The 26,691-nt window shown below is 43.8% G+C and overlaps 1 protein-coding gene across 1 annotated transcript in view; it reads left to right on the forward strand.

Annotated features, from left to right (window-relative positions):
• The first annotated feature begins 2,745 nt into the window (after nt 1–2,745).
• The window catches only part of LOC126456296 (transcription factor hamlet-like), a 241,254-nt gene continuing 217,308 nt past the window's right edge, over nt 2,746–26,691 (forward strand). Inside the window, exons 1-2 of the mRNA XM_050092048.1 lie at nt 2,746–2,834; nt 13,713–14,075. Of these exons, the coding sequence (XP_049948005.1) occupies nt 2,746–2,834; nt 13,713–14,075 (452 nt within the window). The remainder of the gene's footprint in view (nt 2,835–13,712; nt 14,076–26,691) is intronic.

The following is a 26,691-nucleotide window of genomic DNA, read 5'->3' on the forward strand; positions in this document are numbered from 1 at the left end:
AGTTAAGCACGCTCAATTTTGTCTCGGAAGGACCGTGAACACAAACCCAGAGAAAGACACATAATTGTATACATTTTTTTCAACAATAAATTACTAACAACAGTCTGAATAGTTTACAAAGTTTTCAAATGACAGTCCGGAACCGCGCGACTGGTACGGTCGCAGGTTCGAATCCTGCCTCGGGCTTGGATGTGTGTGATGTCCTTAGGATAGTTAGGTTTAAGTAGTTCTAAGTTCTAGGGGACTGATGACCACAGATGTTAAGTCCCATAGTGCTCAGAGCCATTTGAACCATTTTTTTCAAATGACAGTGACATTGGCACGTTACGAACGGCATAATCTCAAAATAAACAGTCCATGCGGCCTTCAAAGAATTCATTAACACACGGTGGGTACAGGCAAAATCTGAAACACACGTGCATTTAAAACATTACAAAACGTACACTGGCAAATAACCATTAAAAAGAAACTTACTTGGAACATACGTAGCCGATCCTAGGGTGAAAATAAAATTAAGTTAGGTGAGTTTAAGGACCAGTAATAAAATTTAATAGCCACTGAAAATGTTATGCCCAGGAGTACCAAGCAAAAATCTTTACAGAAAACGCTTGCAAGTTATGTACAATCAATTTCGGCTCTGCACAGTCAGCTGACAGAGAGGCATTACAAGCGATCCGTAACCCTTCGTTACTTGCTTAAAACATTATAACCATTTAAATTCAAAATGAATTACAGAAAGTTTAACGGCGCTGAAATAAGTGGGCCAACGCAATAAGAACGTTTAAAACGTATTGTCGCAACGAACACTTAATGGATTTTAAACAATTTACCTCTGTTATGAAAACAACGAAATCTCAAATCAACAAAAGCCATAGGGCCAGCCATAATCAGGAACTTCAAGACCCACACACACACACCCGAACGTCCAGAGCAGAAATGAGCGTCTTGTCCTAATGCCAGCGAAAAACTGTTTACAAGCAAACGCGACGTTCATCACACACTGAACTGCTGCTTTGGTCTCCCTCAGCAAACATATCTCGGGAAGCAGCATCAGCAGGTGACAAATATGGGGAGTGTTTGGCTTACAAATCCGTCTGGTGTTTCTAATTGCCGATATGCAGCTATTAACTAGTCATATCTGGCAACCATCCACTATGTCTTCCACGGTTATTCCACTGTAAGGTGCACCATATCGGCCAAGGAACGACACCACACATCCAACTGCCAAGGCGCCACCTAACAGCTCCGGCAGGATCTTCCCTCAACTCACAACAACAGACTAGGCGGTGCAGACAGTACTCAATCGTCACATGCCGGCCGAAGTGGCCGAGCGGTTCTAGGCGCTTCAGTCTGGAACCGCGAAACCGCTACGGACGCAGGTTCGAATCCTGCCTCGGGCATGGATGTGTGTGATGTCCTTAGGTTAGTTAGGTTTAGTTCGTTCTAAGTTATAAGGGAGTGATGACCTCAGAAGTTACGTCCCATAGTGCTCAGAGCCATTTGAACCATTTAAAGTGAAACTGATGGTCACCTAAAATATCCTCAGTTCTTTTATCCCTCTTCTTTATATTAGATTTGTCAGCAGCTTGGGCCCATTACCTCTTAAACTCACTGTGCGATTATGCGATTATTATCACATAATTGCCAGTAAAACTGAAAACCCTATAAGAGTTAGCAGTCAGATAAAGAAATCTTGTGTTAACGATGAGAGTCGAAGGTTAGTTAGGTTTAAGTAGTTCTCAGTTCTAGGGAACTGGTGACTTCAGTCGCTAAGTGAACGAAAATGTGTACAATCTTACAGGACTTAACTGCTGAGGTCATCAGTCCCTAAGCTTACACACTACTTAACCTAAATTATCCTAAGGACAAACACACACACCCATGCCCGAGGGAGAACTTGAACCTCCGCCGGGACCAGCCGCACAGTCCATGACTGCAGCGCCTTAAACCGCTCGGGTAATCCCGCGCGGCACACGTTAAGTCCCATAGTGCTCAGAGCCATCGCCACATAGAGCAGTGCTGGCAGACGGAACCCAGAGACACTTAGCCGGGCCGTATGTGCTCCCGTATTTCGCAGAGTCGCGACTCCATTGTGTCCTACCGAGGCGCCTGAGACCTTTGACAATCGATCACGGACCGGCTCAAAAGTAATACCGAAATTTATAGAGAAACCAGATCGCCGAAAACTCATTTTCTACTCGACTTCTGCTGCAGTGTGATGACGGTTCCTGACTCGAAAGGGAGAAAGTATTCGGAAGTGTAGGGGAGGAAATTCTGTTTGGTCAGAAAGTGTAATGATTTCTCGGCGAAAGAATGGCGCGGTTGGGGACGCACAGTGAAACAGCCAGCAATCGTTGATTCTGACGTTTCACTTTGCGTCTGACTCCTCTCGCGGAATAACAATGTGGCCGCAACCCCCAAAGAGGCTTTATAGCGGCGCGCGGCGGCCGCTGACGCGTGTGAGATGGGGTGAAGCGGGCTGCAGCGCAGCGACGGGGAGGGGGTGATTGCGGAGGGGAAGGATCCCATTTCCTCGGCGCCGCGGGGAGGAGAACCGGAGGCGCCGGTCGGAGGCGTCGCAGGCGCCCACGACGCCGCAGCCGCCGCCACTGTAAACTGGTGGGCGCGGTGGCGCAGCCGTCAAGCGCAGACCGCGCCACCGGCCAATGGCGCAGCTACCGCCGCCGGACATGAAAGAGCGCCCGGTCCCTCCTTGGCCATTGTAGCGGCTTTCCAATTACCGTCATGCATGCTGGCCGCGCCGCGACTGGCGCCGACGGCAATCTTCGGCACAAAAACCGCATTGAAATCACCCTAAATAATCTGCCTGGCCGGTTGGTGCGTTCCTGCAAAGTGGCTTCGGCCGCGGACGAACTTGACCGCTGCGACCCGCTGCTGCGTCGCTGGTCTACGATCGACTTGGGGAGTCCCTCATGCAGCGGTGCCCTTCCCCGTGGCCGTCTTACGCACCGACAGCATTATGGCTAGAGATGATTATAGACTTTAAACTGGTTGGCGTCTGTCATTTAAGCTCCAAAGTTGTGACGGCGTCTCGACAAGAACTGTCTGCAGACAGCCGCCACAGCAGTCAACTCTAGACGGTGATACACACCGCTTTGATCTGTTAGTCTTCTAAAAATATCACATAAGACGTGTGACGTTCGTGAAGGTTATACAGGGTGTTACAAAAAGGTACGGCCGAACTTTCAGGAAACATTCCTCACACACAAAGAAAGAAAATATGTTATGTGGACATGTGTCCGGAAACGCTTACTTCCCATGTTAAAGCTTGTTTTATTACTTCTATTCAAATCACATTAATTATGGAATGGAAACACACAGCAACAGAACGTACCAGCGTGACTTCAAGCACTTTGTTACAGGATATGTTCAAAATGCCCTCCGTTAGCGAGGATACATGCATCCACCCTCTGTCGCATGGAATCCCTGATGCGCTGATGCAGCCCTGGAGAATGGCGTATTGTATCACAGCCGTCCACAATACGAGCACGAAGAGTCTCTACATTTGGTACCGGGGTTGCGTAAACAAGAGCTATCAAATGCCCCCATAAATGAAAGTCAAGAGGGTTGAGGTCAGGAGAGCGTGGAGGCCATGGAATTGGTCCGCCTCTACCAATCCATCGGTCACCGAATCTGTTGTTGAGAAGCGTACAAACACTTCGACTGAAATGTGCAGGAGCTCCATCGCGCATAAATCACATGTTGTGTCGTACTTGTAAAGGTACATGTTCTAGCAGCACAGGTAGAGTATCCCGTATGAAATCGTGATAACGTGCTCCATTGAGCGTAGGTGGACGAAACTAAAATGAGCTCTAAGATGGAAAATAAGCGTTTCCGGACACATGTCTACATAACATCTTTTCTTTATTTGTGTGTGAGGAATGTTTCCTGGAAGTTTGGCCGTACCTTTTTGTAACACCCTGTAGATCTTTATGTCTCTTTGGATGTGCAAAATTTGCTCTTAATTTTAATTAAGGTTCAAAAATGGCTCTGGGCACTATGGGACTTAACTTCTGAGGTCATCAGTCCCCTATAACTCAGAACTACTTAAACCTAACTAACGTAAGGACATCACACACATCCATGCCCGAGGCAGGATTCGAACCTGCGACCGTAGCGGTCGCGCGGTTCCAGACTGTAGCGCCTAGAACCGCTCGGCCACCCTGGCCGGCTGCTCGCTATCAAATGTGCACTACTTTAAATCGGTCTACAGGCCAGCCTCACAATTAACACATTCATAGCCTGCCGTTGTGGCCGAGCGGTTCTAGGTGCTTCAGGTTGCAGGGTCGAATCCTGCCTCGGACATGGATGTGTGTGATGTCCTTACGCCAGTTAGGTTTAAGTAGTTCTAAGTTATAGGGGACTGATGACCACAGCAGTTGAGTCCTATAGTGCTCAGAGCCATTTGAACCATTTGAACACTTTCAGATACTGTGTTGCCGCTGCGTTCACAGTTTGTCTGACGTATGGCTGGTAACGATCCTGAAATACTGTAGTTAATAACACATCGTGCTTTCCTTTACATTACATTGGCTATAATCACATCATCGCTGCTGAGGCGATAAACCCTGATGTCCTTCCCTTCTTAGCACGGTGCACAGGCGAGTGGTTCACCATTCTCTGCTTCTGACACAGCAAAGTACCAACGCCACGTTACCGTTCGACTAGCGTTCACATAGATTTAATGACCACTAGCGGAATAAATTGTCATCATCCCATGACAGTGGAAGTAGATTTTATACATCAAATACATTGACAGTACCTGTGACTATACAGACGTTTCTCTAACTCCCCAATTCATCTATGCGTCTCTAAAAGAAATTGCCCAATAATGTACTTACTCTGTCTTTCTTTCTGTCTATCACAACATCAGGAGATATTTTTGATCCAGTTTTAATTTTTCTACTAGACATGACAGGGTTTTAATTTGAAATTTAATTTCATTCGTCGGGCTCGACGGAACCATGTGAACGAAAGTTATTTGGTCACGGAACGAATCAGTAGATAATTCACAGGAAGCTGATAAGAACACTTAAAAACAAAAGAAGACAATAAAAATTAATAAAAAGGCACAGGAAGGCCTACAATAGTAAATATAGTAAGTAGCACGTTACAGTACAAGTTTCTAATCTGCTGTAAGGAACCCATGTAATGAATGAAAAAAGTGTGTCACAGGGAAGTCTTAGATCTGAAAATCTGAGGTTCAACACTTGTAGGCTTCAGTTCTGCTGAAAATGAAATATACATAATGCAGATGCAGTTAGCTTATGTAAATACTGTTCCATGAAATACAAAATTTTGACCGTATTAATAAATTTGCTTTACTCTCGATTTTGATCATATAATTACTAGACAAAAAGCAGTCATTATTCCGTTCACTGGTTGAACACTTCAGTCTTTGTCTAGGCAAGGTCATATTGAAAGCGGTTTGTCATTTACATGCAGATCTACAAAGTGGGGTGAAATACAGTTCTTTGTGGTAAGTTGTCTTTTTTTTATACATACGAGGAGTTTTAATGCGATCAACAAGAAAAGTCAACCTAGTTATGCTGAAGCGGATCGTTGCTAATTTGGGCGTCTTTTTAATAGTCTTTGTCTTTCATAATGATGCAACCTAAAGATTCAGATTCTGTGATCTGCGGCCTCCATTGTTTTATCGCTGGCATTATCAGTAACTTAATAATGATGCATTCCTACATAGTTTTTCAGCCTCCTAGCATTACCGTTATGTGTCCTGTAGAAAGCGAGATTGTTACAGTGCTTGTCCCATCTGAGGTGTTCGAAGACGGAAGATGAAGCGGACCGTGGTGGCCGAGCGGTTCTAGGCGCTTCAGTCCGGAACTGCACGACTGCTACGGTCGCAGGTTCGAATCCTGCCTCGGGTATTGATGTGTGTGATGTCCTTAGGTTAGTTAGGTTTAAGTAGTTCTACGTTCTAAGCGACTGATGACCTCAGATGTTAAGTTCCATAATGCTCAGAGCCATTTGAACCATTTTTGAACGGAAGATGAACTGTTGAAGATTTCTTACTCCGGGAGTCGCCTACAATGATTCTTGCGAAGCACGTAGAACTTTAATAATGATTAACAAACTAGTATTAGAACCCGTCTTCTACAGTATAGCAGTCGTCCGGAGTACCTTAGCGTTAGCTTTGTTGAGCCTCACAGTTTAATTTTTTCCGTTACCCACAATATCCAATTTATGTTAACTACTTTTATGGACGACCCTGAAGGCTTCTGCAGAGAAAACGAACACAAAAATATTGCAACTATGCATCGGGTCACAATCTCAGTGACTGATTTAGGAAATGTTACAGGCAAGTAATGAGGATACTGTCTACCTAACATATTCAAAATATTATAATTGCAAAAAACGAAGTAATTAGTTAAGTTCACTCTGTAATTTAAAGGACAATTGTTCCATTTCCTTTACAAATACAGTTTTGGATCGAGGGAAGTATTTTCGTTTAGAGCTGCATCTGAGTGGTAAAATACACTCAAATGGTCCGGCTTTCACTTCCTGCCAATTCGACTGTTTTCTATAAACCCATGTATCGGAAATTCGAACAATATGTATAACAAACTTACACGTTTAAATGATAGTTCTTGTGAGTAATACTGCTGAAGTAGGAAACCACTTTAATCGATACAACCAGGGGCATTAGACTGATTGATTATATGGCTTAGGGTTTCACGAGTGTGAATTGACGAAGGGAAGGAAGGTTAGAGTTTAAAGTCCCGTCGACGACGAGCCGTTAGAAATGGAGCACAAGCTCGGATTGAGAAAGAATGGGGAAAGAAGTCCTTTTCGAAGGTACTATCCCGTCATTTGCCTTAAGTGATACAGGGAAACCACCGAAAACCCTATGTTGCTGGCCAGATATGAACTACCATTCTCCCGAACAGTAGTTGAGTATGTAATTATTGGGCGTCTTCGTTGGTTGACGAGATGATTTTTATTTGTACGTATTTGAAACAAGGCATTGCTTTGCTATTTCTGAGAAGTAGTTTGTTCTGCTGTAAAATGAACTGTGAAAAACAAATGAGAAATGGTACTGTGTAGTTAGTTACAGCTGAATGTAATGGTTCAAATGGCTCTGAGCACTATGGGACTCAACTGCTGAAGTCATTAGCCCCCTAGAACTTAGAACTAGTTAAACCTAACTAACCTAAGGACATCACAAACATCCATGCCCGAGGCAGGATTCGAACCTGCGACCGTAGCGGTCTTGCGGTTCCAGACTCCAGCGCCTTTAACCGCACGGCCACTTCGGCCGGCAGCTGAATGTGATCAATTCACATAACACGTTCTGAGGTCAACATCTTATCACATATGTATGCCTTTTACACGGCCTGTTCAAATGTTTCTCTGAGCGATGTTAATGTTGCTTAGTAAGAAGAAGCACTTGAATTAACAAACTGGGGTAGGCAGGATATGTTGGTGCTCAGAAGACATTTCACTCGGAATGTATTAAACATTTTTAAGTGTGCATAGACTGACAGTCAGTAACACAACTGTCGACTTAATTCCAGGGACACACCCGAACAAAGATCACACTTTCATGGAGCTATATTTGCCTATGCACAGAGAGTAGTATAAAAAACAAATGATAACAATGCTATTTTTATCGAATTTCGTTTTATGGTTACTTGATTTCGACACAAAGCCCACAACACAAATCAGTGGAATCACGGAAGTGAGAAAGGACACAACAGAAATCAACTTTGCGAAAGCAGAAATTCTAGACAGGCCAATGTTTCGAAATTAGATTAGAAAGTTCGCGAGTTTTCAGGAAAACGTCAGAAAGCGCCTCACTGTATGCACAGATTAAAATAACACAGCCAAAGCAGGAAGAAATATTGGAAAGTCCAAAAACCAGAAAGAATATATGATGAGGTAGTTACATCACGTGGTCCATGAAAAATTCATGTTGACAATTATTACAGTAAAGTAAGAATTTAGAGGCACGGTGACACGTAATTACATGTAAAACTAAAAGTTCGCACAGATAGAAGATATACAGCAACAGACACTCACTAATGCGAACCATTTTCGCTGTTAAACTATCCGTAACGTAAGCCTTTACACTGAAATATCACCTCATATGTCTTGTTGAAAACAATCATCTTTCTGTTTTCTGGCTTCATCACGTGTGTTCACTGGGTCGGTATGTTACTCTGCATTTCGCAGTGTTAATGAGAGGATATGGCCGGATGCCGCTCCTGTCGCGTGCCAACGGGTGCGTCTATGCGGGCGGCTCTTGTAAACAATAACAACGTTGTCAGTTAACAACGATCTGTAACGGAATAAACTGCCTTTTTGTTTTCAAGTTTCGTTATGCTATTTAGAACCGGGATAGAGAATAACATTTTAATTTACCGTCAAATTCGATACTATTTGGGACAGTGGTTGACACCACTGTGATGTTACGGCATGTTATCTTTCAGTGTGAAGCAACAACGAACTTCTCGGTTACAGCTGTACTCACAGCATATGCGGATTCCCAACCTATAAAGAAGCTCTGTCGACAGGAAGCATTCGCCTCTTCGGGCGAGACCCTTTCAACCCTTTCAACGCTACAGCAATTCTAAACTAACTAACGTGAAAATATAACATCACGACTTGTGTACCTGGAGACCCAATTATGCAAAAACTATCAATTAAGACCGTGTGTGACTTATGGCATGACAGAATAAAAGGATTTTATCTCCATGTATCGAATTACACGCACTTTATTGCGTCACCGCTGCTTCTCGAATGCCGGCATAAAAGAGTCCGTGTCACTTAACTTTTAAACGTTTAACTTTATGGCTGAGGAATGCTAATGAAGACGCCTCCCAAGGGTAGCGAGGCATAAGGTTGGTCTCTTCTTCAGCGAGAGCGAGCCGCGGGCATGAAAGGGCGTCGCTGGGACCGATGAGGTGGCAAACGTATTGGTGCTCCCTGCGTATTCAAGCCGCCCTTTAACATACCGCGGTGGAGACCCTTCCGTAGCAGTGCCGGGGATAGCAGCACTGGGACGCGTTTGCCAGGCGAGGACCTTGGGCGCAAGCACTGTCATCTTTTCTTTTTTTGCTACATAAAGCCCCAGTGCGCCGTGATTTAATGTTGTGATGTGTGGCCGTAAAGGGAACTGCAAATCTTCGTTATGCGGGGCGGCGCGGCACGGAATACGTGAACCACTTCGTCGACCGGCACGCCACTGCATGGCGCCGTCTACCTCGACCAAGAAACGTGTCGCAGCAGTCTAATTCCGGGCATCTTTCCATTCTGCCTAATAACAGATGCACCTGGTTTCACATTGAGCGCTGTACTGTAATTTTTCTGTTTCCTAGAGAAGGGAACAACACGGAAGCGAATAATAACTTCGTGGGAAAGAATTCGATGTTATCACAGACTAAGCGTGCTCGTCAAGAAACGTCGACTACGTAGCGAAAACCGGTACTCGTCTGTGCTTATTTGTAGCAAGGAAAGATTGCTTCTCCGAACCGTTGATTTTCTTGCTTGCGGATCGTTTTACGACTTTCGTCATTTAGGAAATGCTGCGCAAAACCATAGGTTTATACGCTGCGCTCAGATGACTGTTTAATTCCATTGGAAGCGTACTGCAGACATGAAGGTTTCCTTACCTCTTTCTTTTTCCGCGAAAGAACAGTATGTGTGCTGACCTCTTGGGTCAAAACGCTACAGCTTATCTTTCCAGTACACACAACATAGATACAAAAATTTTTTCATGTTTTACCATGATCTTAGTTTTTAAGGAACTAGTTTCGCGGGACCTACCAAACAAGCATACTGTTCTTTTTCGACACTATTTATTAGTGACTGTAAAAGGGAAGGAGGGAAATCGGGAGCAACAATTGTTTAGCAATACGGTAGTTTTGCTGATATTCCGTTGGTGCTGTCATTTACCAGGGCAGCTAGCAGCCCTTTGTAAATGGTCCACTCACAATAATGTTACCAACGCGTATTTTCGACGTCAACGCGCAATAACCACTCACAGACTGCAGGTGGCAGCACTAGCAGTGGAGGGTATACAAAGCGTGGCCAGGGTGGGTTGTCGCGAAAAACACTGCAGTCGTTGTCATAATACGGAAACGGAGCGATTTATCTGAATTGCAAAGGCCGGCCGGGGTGGCCGAGCGGTTCTAGGCGCTACAGTCTGGAACTGCGCGACCGCTACGGTCGCAGGTTTGAATCCTGCTTCGGGCATGGATGTATGTGATATCTTTAGGTTAGATAGGTTTAAGTAGTTCTAAGTTCTAGGGGACTGATGACCTCAGAAGTTAAGTCCCATAGTGCTCAAAGCCATTTGAACCATTTGAATTGCAAAGGGGCATGATCATTGGCTGTCGCACTATGGACGGAAGCATTTACGAAACGGCTAAGTCAGTAAGCTGCTCACGCAGTGATTAAAGTATACGCTGTATGGAAAAATTCTGGGTGCACTCAGCTTCGTGATGCCAATTGAGGAGCTACTCGACCGAGTAGTAGCGGCTCCGGTTAAAGAAAACCATCATAACGACCGGGAGAGCGGCGTGCTGACCACACGCCCCTCCTATCCGCATCCTCAGCTGAGAGTGACACGACGGTCGGATGGTCCCGATGGGCCACTTGTGGCATGATGACGGAGTGGTTGTATGGAAAAATGGCAAGTTTGCGAAAAGGGCGCCGAGGCAACAGTGGTGCACCACGGGCTACAGATAACAGGGATGAACGACGGCTGCCTAGACGTGTACAGCCAAATAGATATGCGCCTGTTGAGCAACCGACCTCCCAGATGAACCATGGGGCTACCAGCAGTGTCTCCTCAACGACCGTTCAACGAACGTTGCTGCATGTGGGTCTCTGTAGGAGGCGCTTGCTGACTGCAGTTCATCGACGACGAAGGCTGGAAATTACACTCAAACACAGCAACTGGACCTCCACTGAGTGACAACTTGTTGCCTTTTCAGGAGGCGAAGCACGTTTTATGCTCCGAAACGCCTGAAAGGAAACACCCTGCAACAATCATCGAAAGGTTGCTGGCTGGAGGAGGGATCGTTATGGTCTGGGGAATGTTTTCGCGATATTCGGTGGATGATCTCTTCATTCTGGTAGGCACAGTGGATCGGTACAAGTAAGTATCTATCTTTGGGGACCCTGTCCACCCCTACATGCCAGCACAACAATGCAACAGGTATGAGATGGCAACAAAACTCCCCGGATTTAAACGCAATCGAAATCCTGTGGGGCCACCTCGAGCAGACTGTTGGTGCCATGGATCCTCAGCCGAGAAACGTAGCGCAGCTGGCCACTCCACTTGAGTGCTCAGGGCTCCATATCCGTGTCGGTGCCTTCCAGAACCTCACTTACTCTCTTCGTGCGCGTTTCGCAGCGGTTCGCGCTGGTCCCATCGGGTGTTTCATGGCTGCAAGTAATGAATGACTGGCATCGATCCGAACTTCATCTAGCTGCACCGTAGTTTCGAATTTCGCACTCACGATTCTGCGCAGATATCTACACCGTCATGCACAACACCTCTCTTTCCCATTAATTATTTTGCCTTCGTTAAACACTGAATAGTTGAAGCCTTTATCTTTGAGCTTCGTAAGCAATATACATTTGGTTCCTTTAAAAAGATGGTCTTTCTAAAGCGACATGAGTAATTTGGATAGCGTGGGGTGTGTTCTGCTCATATATATATATATAACAACGAATAGCGTTTTTGTCGATATGTCATTGCTTCTTTCTAGGCAGCTTCTTTCCTGGATAGTTCAGCCTTGTGCCAGTCTTGGCGCAATCTATAGCTACTTTACTGTTCTTTCCCTATATTTACAACAGTGTTCTTGCTAACTTTCAGTTTTGTTACAGCCCTTTCAACAACATGAGTACCGGGAAATAAGGGCTCATCTTTTTCCTTTTTTTCCTCACTGTAGTCATTCACTGAATACACGAATTCGCGGGTCTGGCATCCAACACACTTTTATTCATCCGTTTCACTTCACGTTCTGGGCTGGCATAGGTCGTCGAACTGGACATTGTTTGAAATTAAACAGAAACAAATAAACTATAGAAACAACAAAAGCCAAATAGGTAATAAATTTATCTTCTCTTAAGACAAACGACAAAACAACAGCATCGGTTGCACATGAGACAATCATTGGTACGTTTCAGACACGCGCGCGTCCTGTTTATTTAGAGCGGCAACGTGGTTCGTGATATCTGTTGAAGTACAGTCCCTCGTTTGCTGGTTAACTGCAGTCGCTAAGCATCGGAACGACACTACTGAGCTGTCAGCTGTCTCGTCTCCAGCACACTGTGAAGTATATTATGGTAGATATTTATCTTTGTGCCACATGTAAGGGTGTTTTTCTGTTCTAAACACATATGGAACGCGGGAAGAGTAACTGCTTAAATGACTCCGTGCGTGCCGTAGTTAGGCTAATTTCGTTTTCACGAACGCTGGAGGAGAGATACATTGGGCCGGCCGGGGTGGCGGAGCGGTTCTAGACGCTCCAGTCTGGAACCGCGCAATCGCTACGGTCGCAGGTTCGAATCCTGCCTCGGGCATGGGTGTGAGTGATGTCCTTAGTTTAGTTAGGTTTAAGTAGTTCTAAGTTCTAGGGGACTGATAACCTCAGCAGTTATGTCCCATAGTGCTCAGAGCCATTTGAGCCAGATACGTTGGGTGAGGGGGTCTGAAGAATATATTAGATTATACAGTTAATACTAACCCTGAAATTTTGTAAGTAGTTTTTTGCAGAGTAATTTGCGTTTATATTCAGAAGACTGCCACTTTAGATTTTTTGACATTTACGCACGGTGTTCTGTCAGTCAGATAAAGCGGTCATCATTCGTGCTGTCCTCCTTTGAATACTTTCTGTATTCTCTGTTCATCGTACTTGTTATATATAGGTCGCACACTTGAGCAGTGTCCGAAAATAGGGCACACAATTTCTCTCTCGCTCTCTCTCTCTCTCTCTCTCTCTCTCTCTCTCTCTCTCTCTCTATATATATATATATATATATATATATATATATATATGTGTGTGAGACTCAAAAGTATAGTGTGGCTAGATGAAACTCGGATCAGTGCCAGCCATTCATTACGTATGGAATGATGGAACGCCCGAGGGGACCATGGCAGTGGAAAAGGAAGCACTGTTCAGTCACAAGAATATGACCACCTGTCAAAAGCGTGAATAGCCACCGTTTTCAGCGCGGACCGTGCACGAAGGGAGTGAGTGATGTTCTGGAAGATACCGGCAGGGTACACAAACTCCATCCCGGCAGGGAAAGGATAGGGCAGGAAGTGCATGCACTCTGCCACTGACATTGCCAAATGCAATATTTAACATGCCGATCCCGCGAAGCCAGGGGATAGAAGCTAGGAAAAAGAAGGAGATTTAAAGATAGCTGCTAATTTTTGTATCGCTTTCAAATTTTATCATGATCCGACAGTGTTTGTGCAGCCTTTCTTTTCAGACAGTACCTCACTATAGACAACTGCATCATTTGCGAAAAGTAGTCGTAATAAACATGAACACCAAGGGTCCAAGTACGCTGTACGATATATCTCATATGGTCCTTTCCTGGTCGGAATATCACGAAATCTTCACGATGCGTGACTTTCAAGTATTGTATCGGGGACAGAGGGGACAGGCAGGCGCTATCCTGCGGTGGTAATGGGCCGAGCCGCGCGGTCGCAGCTGCGCACCTGAGAGCCGCCAGCCGGAGCGGAGCCGGAAGCTGAGCCGCTGGACCGCGACGGGGAGCGCGTGTCCCCCTCCCCTAGCGCCCGCGCAACCCCCTCCCGCGACCGGCCGGGCGCCTTGGAGGGGAGAGACCACGCCCCGCGCAGCTTCCCCCGCCGCCAGAGCGTCCCGTGCCCGGACCGCCGCCAGTGACCGCCCAGCGCCGCGGCGCTGCTCGCAGGACCCCGTGTCGCCACGCCGCGTCTGCACTGTCTGCCTACGCAGACCGTCTGCTGTCACCGTCGCCCCTTCTGCCGGCTGGCCGCTTCCGCCGCCCACCGACTGCTTTCCGAGTGACCACTACCGGTGTCATGGCAGGTAAAGGAAGCCTGCCCGCCCGCTTCTACCGCATCCCACGTGCCGGCCCGCCAGCTGCATTGGCGCCGACTCCTTCGGGGTGTTTTCGTTTGCCGATGTCGAAATACGGCGTGCAGACGATGGTCTGACTGCAGAGCTGATTCGAACGGGGAAAGAGCATCATTTGCGAAGTCCTCTCGTCTCCGCGACCAGAATGATTAACACACCCAGGATTCTTTACTGAACCATTTCTTCGGTATACTACGCTCATAGTGGAAGCGCCAGTGAAGTCATGCAGTGCAGTGATGTCAGTGTTTGAACTAAACCGGATAATACATCAAAACACTCACCTCAAGTGTGCATTACTCGCTGCTAACTTTTGCAATAAAATATGAACGAAGGGTGCATCTAGTGTTTGGTCGGCGAGAATGCAAAAGAAGGTGAAGCAATCGGAAAAGACCACATTTTCTAACTATCGTTCGAATACTCCTCACGTCATAAAAATAGTGTGTATCCCACGTTATGGACGTTTCACGCAAATTCAGTTCCTTTTTGTACGTCAGATATCCACACAATTATCAACGTAGGAAGTGTCTCAGGTTTTCGGTAACATCCTTACGGTTACATGAACAAGTGTCTGACTCTCTATGCATATAGTTCTTTACGCAGAAATATTCTGTATTCGCTGCTTCCACGTTATTCGCCTCGCACAAGCGTCACAACTTTTGCTGCTGCTTGAATACAAATACGAAGCAGAGACGCAATGGTGGATGTACAGTGCGCAGACTAAACAAGTGACCTTAGTAAAACACCGAACATCTGTCAGTGCCCGAAGTACCGTAATTGATCCACAGAATGTGAAATGTCCATTTAATATAAGAAATCAGCGGTCCCCAAGTAAGTTTACAATACCCTTCCGAATTAAGTTTCGCTCTTTTTGGTACTTTACTCCTTGTCAGGAGACAGAAAATTACATAGTACTATTGGTCAGATTTAAAACTGAGTGATTCTAAAGCGAGGAAAACTACCCTTACCTTTCTTACCGAGTCAGATATCCACGAGCGCCTCATATTTTCTCTTTGCTCGTACCCTCTTACAGTCGGAAAGAATCACACTCAAAAAGTGAAGTGTTCGGGATATGGCGCAGTATCTTTTCCATTTTATAAACAATCAGGTCTTCTACACGACAGAAAATAAACACATTGCCTTCCACAAAATATGAAAATTGTCCCGTAAATCACAAACAGAACCTGGCACACAATCAAAGTAAAGCAGTTCTTTCGACGCTTTGCGTGACTCTCGAAACGGTAACTGCCTTTTACATCTGCAAGTCATTTATCTGCAGGGGGATACGTTTCTTAACAATACAATTAGTACTTCCGGTACGTCTGAACTATTGTTCAGTTACATCGCAGTACTTTCATTTTCGAAAGTGCAATGAACCTGATCTGTTTCACGAAAAGTGTGCCAGACTTTTGTGTAAGGGAAGTCTGTAGACTTATCCCTGAGAACGGTGATCGAAAAGTTACCGAATGTCTCTCGCAGAGTTAAATAAGTATATTGTATCATTAGGTATTTGCAATGCGCGTAATGTACTCATCTCGCAAATGGTTGCTGCTAATTGCATGCCTAGACGGTCTCTTGCGTTACGTAGGTTTGTTTACACACTTCACCGTCATCCTGTAGTGCTAATTGAGCTGTGAATAGACACTTGCGATAAAATCAGAGGATTTCGCAGCATTATAACTACACCAATTTTACCCTTATTTGTTAGCTTGAATTAGAGTTATCCTCTCAACACCATTTTTTTTTTTTTTTTTTTTTTTTTTTTTTTTTTTTTTTTTTTTTTTTTTTTACAAAAACGTTTTGCTGATGTTTTGGAGTGTATAACTGTCATGTCCACTAAATATTTGCTAGAGTGTACATTCTGCTAGAGGTTGAACAAAGAAAGCAAATGTTAAAGCTTGTAATTCTTCTCCGTAAAATATCGGAAAGTTGCATTATAGCAGGCAGACTAGATCGCGTCTGGCCGTAGTACATCACGGAGCGCAGCGGTAACGACATAATTGTAAACGGACGAAATAAACGTGAATTGTGCTGTCACAGCGGAAGGTCATAGAAGGTACAAAAAATTAAAAGTAAATTACGAAGTGGTATAAAACATTCAGCAACCACATAAAACATGGATAGTCTTTTCCAATATCATTTTCACAGTCGGGCGGCGTTATATCTAAAGTATAAATTCGGTACTTTGCTAATTTCCCATATATTTTTGTACAGGTGGTGGACGAATACCTGGCAAATGAGATTACGAAACAAATTTTGAGAGAGTTTAGATAGTCAAACTTGTCTCACCTTCTTACTTGAAAACACAAAATGCTTAATATTCAAAATTTTTTACAACTTTTGAATCTTTTGACACAACCTATTATGTAGGTAAGTGAGCTCCGTGTGTTACCAGATATGCTTACAGTGTTATCAGGAAATGAAAACCTCCCAGTTGTATGCATACGCTGGTGGCTGTGCGAATGCGTTATACGTTTACCATTGCCCTTGATAATTCATCGCAGGTTCCAGATAACTATTGTCCGCAGCATATAGCTGTCGTCTCCGCAGGATCTCTTTGTGGTAACTACAGTACGTATTGATATCTACAAGGAGGGGACATCATTATTTGAAGATTTACATTCGTTTCTTCCGTTAGGACGATCCATTAAATACCGACAACGAATGATAATAACGAAGGAAACTGAACTCAGAGTAGCCTGAGAGTCGGCGATTAGACTACACTCAGTTTTGAGCGCTACGTATCGCACCGAAGTAATCGTCAGCAGACACGCTGTCTGCGGTGGCCACACACCGTTCTGCTCTCAGAAGTGCGCTTCCTCTCAGTGCCCCAGTACAGAAACTGGGCAGCCGCGGCGCACTGGAACTCCGTCGCCACGACCAATTCCTTGCTTAATTCTTTTCGAACTTAGAGCTTCCTAGCAAAGCATGACCGGCAAAGCATCAAAGATTAACAGAAGTTTAGTATTTAAATTAGCCGTGACAGGCTAAAAGGAAAATTAAAGTTGACGTCTCGACGAGGTCATCAGGGACGAAGCAGAGCCTCTTTGGACAAGGAGAAAAAAAGAGTCAAGAAAATTACGCGAAACTTAAAACGCGCGAGCCTGATGGGTAAAAGATGTAACATCTGTGCCTCTACACGGCGCATGCGCCAGGTTTTTAAAAATCTGATAGTGCCGTAATCTGACAGAGAATCCAATTTCACCGTCATAAGTTCCACAGTCTTGATCGTTACAAATAGTTACTGCAATACGAGAAGGTCAAATGCTGATAATTAGTTTACAACGTGGAGAAATAATGACAGAAGTCCTAAATGGGTCTGAAACTTGCACAGCTTAACGGTGCCCAGACGAGGAAATGATGATGACAGACACTTTCTCAAGAAAAAAGGTCCATATATCATCATAATAGATATATTGTCTAATTTCCAAATTTCCCTAGCTTTTATTCCACCAGAACAACAGAAAAGATCTGTCAGCTTCAATATTTCATATTTAAATTCGCCTTCCAACATACAAAGAACATGTTTAATTTTGTTATCAGGCGGACATCTTGATAATCCTCGTGACAAAAAGGGCGCAGCCATTCTTTTGATTATGAAAAATATTGGAACTCTTATAAGTACATTAGTTTCCTTGCCTCGAAACAGGGAAGAATTTAATCCAATGGGCAGACACTTCGATATTCACTTGCTGCTTTAGTTGTGACAGTAAGTGTAGTTATTTCGTGAAATCTTTCCTACAGAAACTATTGGGTACTTTCTGACCTCTACTGTCACGGCGACAGAATCCTCTCCGTGACTTACTTCCGACACAGTGACAGATTATAAGACATGTAACTGACATGCAATCACTGCCGCTGGGGTGAGAGACCGTGACGTTACCTGCAACAACTCTCCTGTTTTACTTGGCTGGCTTATGGTGCAGGACCAGTCTTGACTATGAACCGACTGCTTACTGTGACTCGGTGTTTCACTGTGTCAGGCATGACCTGTTGATTTAGATGCTACGGAGTGCTGTGCGAGTACTTCCTATTAGATGATTTCCTCTATATGCTATTTGTACACATAAAAAGTTTTTCTTTCTACAAATCCATTACTAAATAACCGAAAGAAACAAGAGTAAACTGTTATGTTAGTGATGTTAATTCTAGAATTACAGCGACAGAATATCAGGTCTATTGAAAACATACCGTATCCTTTTACGTACATAAATGTCATAGTACCTCAAATGTGCTCAGTAGCAGTCCTGAAAGCAATTAATGTTGTGCATTTCCAACCAATCATCTTGGAACTATTAAACGTCTCATGTTCATTCTTCGAAAGAACCATGGCTAATGTAATAGAGAAAATCACAGTGAATTTCTTGCCTACAGATAACATAAGCGATTAAAAAGTTCTCAGTAGTGTAGGTTTACTTACAACTATTTATAAAAGTAACACAGTTGGCCATTACAATATTATTTTCTTCCAATTACAAATAAGTACAACACCACTATTCTGTGAAACGCTCTACTGTAAGTGGTCGTATTTATAACTGTATAAAGAACAACGGCCTCGAAATACGTGAATTAATCCTGTACCCTCCTCTGATATTTCCTTATACTTTTGCTCGCCTGGTACAGAAATAAATGGTAACTTTTCAATACTAGCGGTAGTAGATAGCATATCCTCGCTTTCCCCTGTCACCCACGCTGCCTGTGAAGCTTAAGTAACAGAGAGTCTCTTATTAAGTACTTGTTAAGATGCATTCCTTTGTAGCTGCAGATTTTTCAGTTGCAATAGCTGCATGAAAAAAGTAGGTAGCTGTTTCGTGAGACAGTAATTGCTTGAAGAAGTTTAGACAGTTTTAGCTAATTACTGCTTTTATTAATTTTAATTTTCGCCCACCACAAAGTATTTGGCGTGATATAAATAAAATAATTTTAGTAAAATTAAGTATGAGTCTAATATATTTCGCTGTATTTTACGACGAAGCTTGTTTAGGATAATTATCTCGTACTACTCGTCAAATCAGTAGCATCCGATTGGCACGTGTTATATAACATCCCTATGTAATAAACTGCGTCTCCCTTCATGACTTACGTTTCTGGATGCTTTAGTATAAAAATGCTTACATATCATGATGGGGAAGTTAAACTACGTGTTAGCGTTACCTGCTGTGTAATTACGGTAGCAAAAAGGATGATACGGAATACAAAATAGAACATTTGAATGAACATGACTGTGGTGAAAAGAAGTAGGATGTAGGACTCCAGATGCATAAACTCCACTCTATGTGATCTAGTGAGCATCGTAACTGTCAGTTTCCTTTCAACAAGAAGTACCCATTTTTACGAAAATGTTAAATGGCAAATGTACCTTACGGAAGAAAACAACGTGCATTTGAGATTCGGTAGATTTATGTCTGTCTTTTGCACCATTTTGAATGTAGTTTCTTCTTACCGGTAACAGATGTTCGGTACATGTTACAGAATGGAACATAACACTGCAACATGTTTGTAACTGTGAATGTGCCGTTAACTCGTCCCGCAGTATTATGCGACTTTATCTTCTTCTTGCTTTTTACATTTTCTTGGCTCTTGCGGCAAAACACAGATGACTGCTCACTCTGGGAAGTACGTAACTGTTGATAATTACCTAAAATTTGACGCGTTAATTTTATATATGATCAAGGATGCCGTTCATAAGGCGCCTCAAACAATTTGCCGTGAAACATCTGTCTCACACCGTCTCTAATGAGTTTGTTGTCGACGGGATGTTAAACACTAATGCCCTCCTCATCTTTCTCCATCCGTCTCACAGGCAGAAATCAATTTTGAAACGGGTGTAATAAAACCGAAAATAAAGATTGCTATCGTAATGGACTTATATTTAGAATGTGATTTTCTTTACTGTTGTAGAATTCAAAATGACTATTGAAAGATTGGCAAGAGACATTGTTTCCACCTTCTGTAGCATCGAACATTAGCTTCAACTTGAGCAGTTGCATTGATACAGAAAGGAACATCTCTTCACTACTTTCATCCCGATTTTACCGCTTTCACCGATCCGTATCTCATGATCCGGTCTATAATGTGTCAAATATTTTGATGATTAATTTTCTGAAAATGATACTAACGTCTCTGTCACTAGTAAATACCAAAGCTACGTTGTTCTGTTTCTAAATTTTCTAATGACTTCGTGGAAGACCTTAGTTGGTAATTATATCGAAAATTTCCCTGACGTGAATACAGCATATTGGATCAATAAGCGCTGTGGACAGTCGACACACTTTGATGCGGTTGTGTTATGTTTTTCGTTGCGTAACGTTGCATTTATCGGCAGCTTGTGAAAGCATATTAGCTATGACAGCTATGGTCAAGATATTTAACAGCAGATTTGTTCTGTGGAATATGTGCACCAAGGGCAAATAGAGGCTTCTCGGCCTGATGAGCTTTGATAAGACGATAATGAAGTTATTAGACGAAATAAAACTCTGTAGATTCGTTTGGGATATTAGTTACTTGTTTTCCTTTACTGTTTACAATTCCGAGAAATGATTCCAAAGAAACTAAATTTATAATCTCTTTTAGTCTACATTCTTATTTTTGTAAGAAATGTAGTTGATGTGTTTTTAAAAATGTAATTTAAATTACATTGTTAGTGGTTATATGATTCCATTGTGCAAGACCTGTATTTATGCTCGCTGTGCGCTATCGAATTCTGTTAACTTTCCTCACAGCACACAACGAAACACCATCTTTTATTGACTGGAACACAGTGAAACTGAAAGTCATGGTATGAGGGCTATTCAGAAACTAATGTCCGATAGATCGCGAAACGGAAGCGACAGTGAAAATCCGATGAAGCTTTGCACAGGTGTGTTGGGGAGTGTCTTTAATATCGCGGCACGTCACTTTTTGCCGTTCTGAGCACACAGTGAGCATGTAGAGAGCCTAGAACAATAATGTCTCCTGCCAAGCATGGGTGCCCCTTCAGATGTTTCGCCTGATTTCATGCAACCCCATACAAAGTATACATTTCCTTCCTTATGACAACTGTAGGGGAAATGAGAAAGTGTGTGATCACTCACCAGAAAGCCCGGACTTGGCTCCCTCTAAATCAAATGGCTCTAAGCTCTATGGGACTTAACACCTAAGGTCATCAGTCCCCTAGACTTAGAACCACTTAAACTTAACTAGCCTAAGGACATCACACACACACCATGCCCGAGACCGTGGGAGCAGCGTGGTTCCGGAGTGAAGCGCCTAGAACCGCACGGTCACATCGGCCGGCTGGCGCCCTCTGATGTTCATCTCTGCTCATAAACCGCGGGCTATGAAGGCAACATTTTGCACAAATAAAGAACAGCAGACCAGCGTAGAGAAGCGGCGGAAAGCACAGGCGGCTGACGAGGGTATTGGAAAGATGACATAACGCTACGAGAAATGTCTAAGTCGGAGCGGCGACTATGCAGAGAAGTATCTGGAAGGTGCAAAAACTGTTACAAATAAAACATTTTGGATATTCACTGTTCTTTCCATTCCCGACCGATTGGACCTTATTTTTCGAAAAGCCCCCGTATGGTACTGTGTGAAACGTTGAAGTACCTTATTTCGTACATTTATTCAATTAGTAAGTCCGAATTAGTGGCCTGTGTCAGGCGTTACAGTAAAGTTAATTTGGAGCTCAAAATGTTTAGGTTTCACATCAGCTGCCACGGTATCCCAAGTTCGGAGCGCATTAGAGTCACAGTTGGTTTCAGTTCAGGGAACGGAAAGAATAGCGAGATAGAAACATTCCTGCCATGTCGTCTGCCATTGAAATAAAGCACTTAATTTGCTGAAATTGCAGAAATTTGCTGAAGTTAAGCAAAAATTGGAAATTTGTGGTTAGGTCTTATGGGATCAAACTGCTGAGGTCATCGGTCCCTAAGCTTACGCACTACTTAATCTAAGTTAAACTAACTTACGCTAAGGACAACACACACATCCATGCCCGAGAGAGGACTGGGGAGCCGTTAGGACCGTGACAAGGCGCCTCAGACCGCACGGCTGAAGTTAAGCCCTACGTTGTGTGCCAATACTGTGGTTATGTTAATTGTTGGCCAGGGTTGTAGTTATCAATTAAGCTGTGATTAACGAATTAATTTACAGCGTAAAAGTTTGACTGTGGAGTGAAAGGTGTTACGGAACTGTAGGAAATACATCTCATTGCGAGCTGAGATGGAGCGGTGTGATTTAAGCACGTGGCTGGGACGACGGGCAGCGGGCGTTAATGTTTATCGGGAGCGTCGATGGGTGGGTCATGCTGGCGGCGGAGGGCGGCGGATCAGCGCGGCCGGAGCACGCCGCTATCTACCGGACACATCCCCCGGCGGGCGCATAACTCGGGATTACAGGCGCGCCGCCTTCCTAAGCCCTCGGGCAGAGGCAGGCAAAGGGCAGCCCCTGCCGCAGATAGTCGAGCCTGGCGATGAAAGCTGTCGAATCTCCCTTGCCCTGAGATACAAGCGCTGACGGCAAGTGGCCTCTGTCGCAAAAGCTTGGAAATCGACAGGGACCATTACTCAGTTTGAAAAAAATTACCTGACCCACTGGAAATAGATCTACTAGTCGCTCTGAACCACGAGTACTCCACACATTCAGTTTTCAAAAAGTGTTTCGGATCAAGCGATTTCGTATGGCGTATTAGACTACTTTTTGTACATGTCGCCGTGCGAAATCCTAGCGTATTGAAATATGGACATCAGATAGGGATTTCGAACAGCTTCTGCTAATTAACAGTCCACTGTGGCACTTCTAAGACCATGCTACGTAAACCACCATTAAATGAATCGCAGAAAGTACTTCCTACTGTAGCATTTTCGTCCCCTTCCATTCGTGTGTGGAGAACGAAAAGCATGTCTGAGATGTTTCTGTGCGCGCTGTAATTATTCAGACTTTCGTGTTCGCAACAGAATCTATACACGGGGAAGGCAGATGAAATAACATTTCTAGATTATTCTCTCAATAGTGGTTCTGAAAGATTATAAATAGGCTTCCGAGCGATGTTTGACTTCTTTGTTGAAGACAGATAACGTTTTTCAGCATTTCCATAACACGCTACCGTAGGCGAAACATACAGGCTGTTTATGATTAAACTTCCACTACTTGAGGGGGGTCTCCAAAAACAATGAGTGACCGTAGGACAGTGAAACTTTATGGAAAGATTTTTAAGGACTTGCGGAAGAGAAGTAATGAATACCATGTAAAGACACGCATGTTAATTTCCACGCGAGGGGTAACATTTGTTAATTGCGTACCATGTTTACGTTCCAGATTACAAACGTTGCTCTGTGTGACAACAATCTGCGTCCACTACAGCCGGGAATCTCACTGGAGATACAATTTCACAATTCTGCATTTTTAGAACGGTGGACCACGAAATGTTCAATTGTCGGGATACAGCTCGTGCATTGCTTGAAAGTCGCACATTGCGTCAAACATTCTCAGCCACGACAGCAGTAACTTCTTCAGCGATTTGTCGACGTCGCCTTCTTCCGGGAAAAATTTTGAAATCCTCAGGTAATTCGAACTTCCGGTGCGGAACGACGACCTCTCCTTATTCCTCTAAAGCGTCGATAATCGCGAAGAGCGGTAGCGCCTGTTGCCGTTGTTTTGATACAACTAGTGCCGACACTTAACGGAAATCATGGCACTCACATTACTAACAACGAAAATCCTGCAGCGCACATTCCGAACATCAGTCTTCTGAAGTTGCATACCCATACGGTAAATAGTTTTCCTTCTTTACTGGCTCAAGTAGCGAACGTTATGTTATTATAGCTACCCTGTATATGTAACCATTCATTCTGCCCTTCTTTATATAATTTCTATATCGCTTGTTAGGCCTATTGATATGGGTCCAACAAACTTGAGCAATATTGTAGGATGGGACCCACAAGCGTAGCGAGGCAATATCCTTTGCTGAGTCAGTGCTTTTTCCCGGTATTCCACCATTGAACCGAAGTGTATCAACTACTTTATCTGCGATTACGCTTTGTGATCACTACATTTCATATCCATAGAAAATTGTTGCATCTTGGTTCTCTCTATCCACGATTACGGCCTATGTGATCACTCCATTTCATATATGTAGAAAATTGTTACAGCTATGTTTTTGTATAAGATACCTCCCCGTCAATCTAGCCGGTGCAAGCCACTGCATCTCAGCATGTCTACTGCGGCCCACATCCACATGAATCTGCGTACTAAAATCAAGGCTTGATCTTCCTCTACAGTTCCACACCCCCCCCCCCCCCTCCGCCACAAACACTTTCCTCCATTACCACACAGACATTTCATGCTTCAGAGAGTTTATGCTGCAACCGATTCTTCTTTCAGTCAAATTTTGCCACACATTTCTTTTTTCCCCAATTCGGTTCAGTAACTCGTCATTATTTATTGGATCTACTCACCTAATCTTCAGCATTCTCTTGTAGCAACTCATTTCATAAGTTTCTGTTTTCTTCTTCTGTCAACTGTTTATTGTTCACGTTTCACTTCCGTACATGGCTACACAGCAAATACAGCGACTGGACAAAAATTTGAAAACACCAAGACAAATGCATGCTTAAACATAAATACAGTTTCAGTCCTAACCGGCAGCTGGCGCTGTTCTCAGTTGTGGCGAGGACAGTGTTCTCTATAGTTGTGAATGCATCACATCAGTGGTAACTGAACTGGAAGGTGGGCAAATTGTTGGTGCTCGTATGATGGGTACTTCCGTAACCAAGGAAGCCAAAGTGTTTGGTAGAGGTACCGAATCCAAGATTTATACGTAACATCCTCTGGTAAGTCACTCCGTGAGCGAAAGTGTGTGTTGAGGGATTGTAAAAGACGGACATTGAAGAGGATTGTGACAAAAAGTAAGAGGACGGCAACTGTAAAAGTCAGTGCAGAACTGTTCCTCGCACTTACGAACCTGTAAACACCAAAACGATAGGAAGGATTATGTGAGAATTGCAAGGTGACCTGGAACTGCAAAACGTTACTCGTGCAAAAATTACGTAATAAGAAAATGTGGTGCCGAAGGCACAAATCATGGACTGCGGAACAACGAAAGAAAGTTATTTGGTGCGATGAGCCTTGTTTCACACTGTTTCCAGTTTCTGGCGTAATTAACGTCTGGCGTAACGCCGTCATAAGCTTACAATGCAGGCTGCTTGATGCCAAGAGCCCGAGTTTCCACTGGTTCGGTGATGGTTTGGGCAGGTACACCGTGGTATTCTATGGGACGTTTTATTACTCAATCAGGTACTGCCAGTGATTGTGTGAGCATTTTGGTGGATACAGTTCATCCTATTGTACGATATTTATTTCCAAATAGTGATGCTGTGTTCCTAGACGATCGGACTTCTGGTCACAAAGCTCACATCTTCCAGGATTGTTTTTGGAGCAGGCAAATTAATTGTCGCCTCTTCCCTGGCCATATTCCATATTTTTCTTCGCCCCCTGTACACGCCTTCAAAAAATCTTCCTATATTTGGTGCTAAAAACTTTCACTCTTTCAGAATCCCTTTTCTTGCTGTGTCCTGTCTGTGTTTCATTCCGTTCTCCTGCTGCCGTTGTCACGTATGTTGCTGTCGAAATAATAAAGCTCTAATGAATTTAAAAAAGTGCATTATGTAATACGCAGCAGTAACGGTATATTTTATTAGAGGCGATCGGTTTCACTCTAGGATCAGACCGTCGTCGGGTCCAAAACTGTCTAAGCTACTCATTTGCATTGTTGGAATAACAGTTATCAGATGTACATTGTTCCATCATTGATGTTGCCTGTAAATACGTAACATTATTTCCATTTCACGTCATAGACATTTCTTGGAAACTGTTTTTGGATCCGATGATCGTCTGATCCTAGACCGAAGTCGATCGTTTCTAATAAAATATGCCATTACATCTGTGTATTGGATAATGTAGTTCTTAACATATCGACGACTCACATCTTTCCGTGGTATGTTCATGGATAATAAACAAAACTGTGAGTCGTTAATATCACTAAAACTGTCTCGTTGTGAAACAGCTCGTCATTTCCTCTTCCGAATAACTACCCGGTGATACGACTTTCTCAGCAAGCCAAAATACACTTCCTAGTCCCCCAGTTATCTCGCTTGACGGAGATAGACGAAAGGACGCGTTACCGGCGCGAAATGTGCGGCCAACGCTCGTGTGATTGCGGCGTCGCGGCGGTCGGGCGCGACCGCACGCTTCCGCGGCCAAGTTCTGCACGTGGCCGCCAGAGGCGCGGCTGTCACGCGTTCATTATACCATTCCGGGAGAGAGATTTAGGAAGCCTTTGGCTTTATATGAGTTATTTCGAGATAAAGCAAATACCACGTACTTCCACAATAATTTATTTCCATCGTGTATTTCTGAGACAACTAGGTTTTATATTAAACAGGATTAAACACAACATTTCACTGTTCGAACATCTTAATGTAATGAAATGCAGATATAAATGTGTGTGTGTTCTTTCGGATGTATCCGAAACATCAGACTCCATTTTCATACTGCAACGACTATGAATGAAGTCACAAAAGAATCAAAG

The sequence above is a fragment of the Schistocerca serialis genome, chromosome 2 (assembly GCF_023864345.2).
Source record: "Schistocerca serialis cubense isolate TAMUIC-IGC-003099 chromosome 2, iqSchSeri2.2, whole genome shotgun sequence".
Classification (NCBI taxonomy): Eukaryota; Metazoa; Arthropoda; class Insecta; order Orthoptera; family Acrididae; genus Schistocerca; species Schistocerca serialis.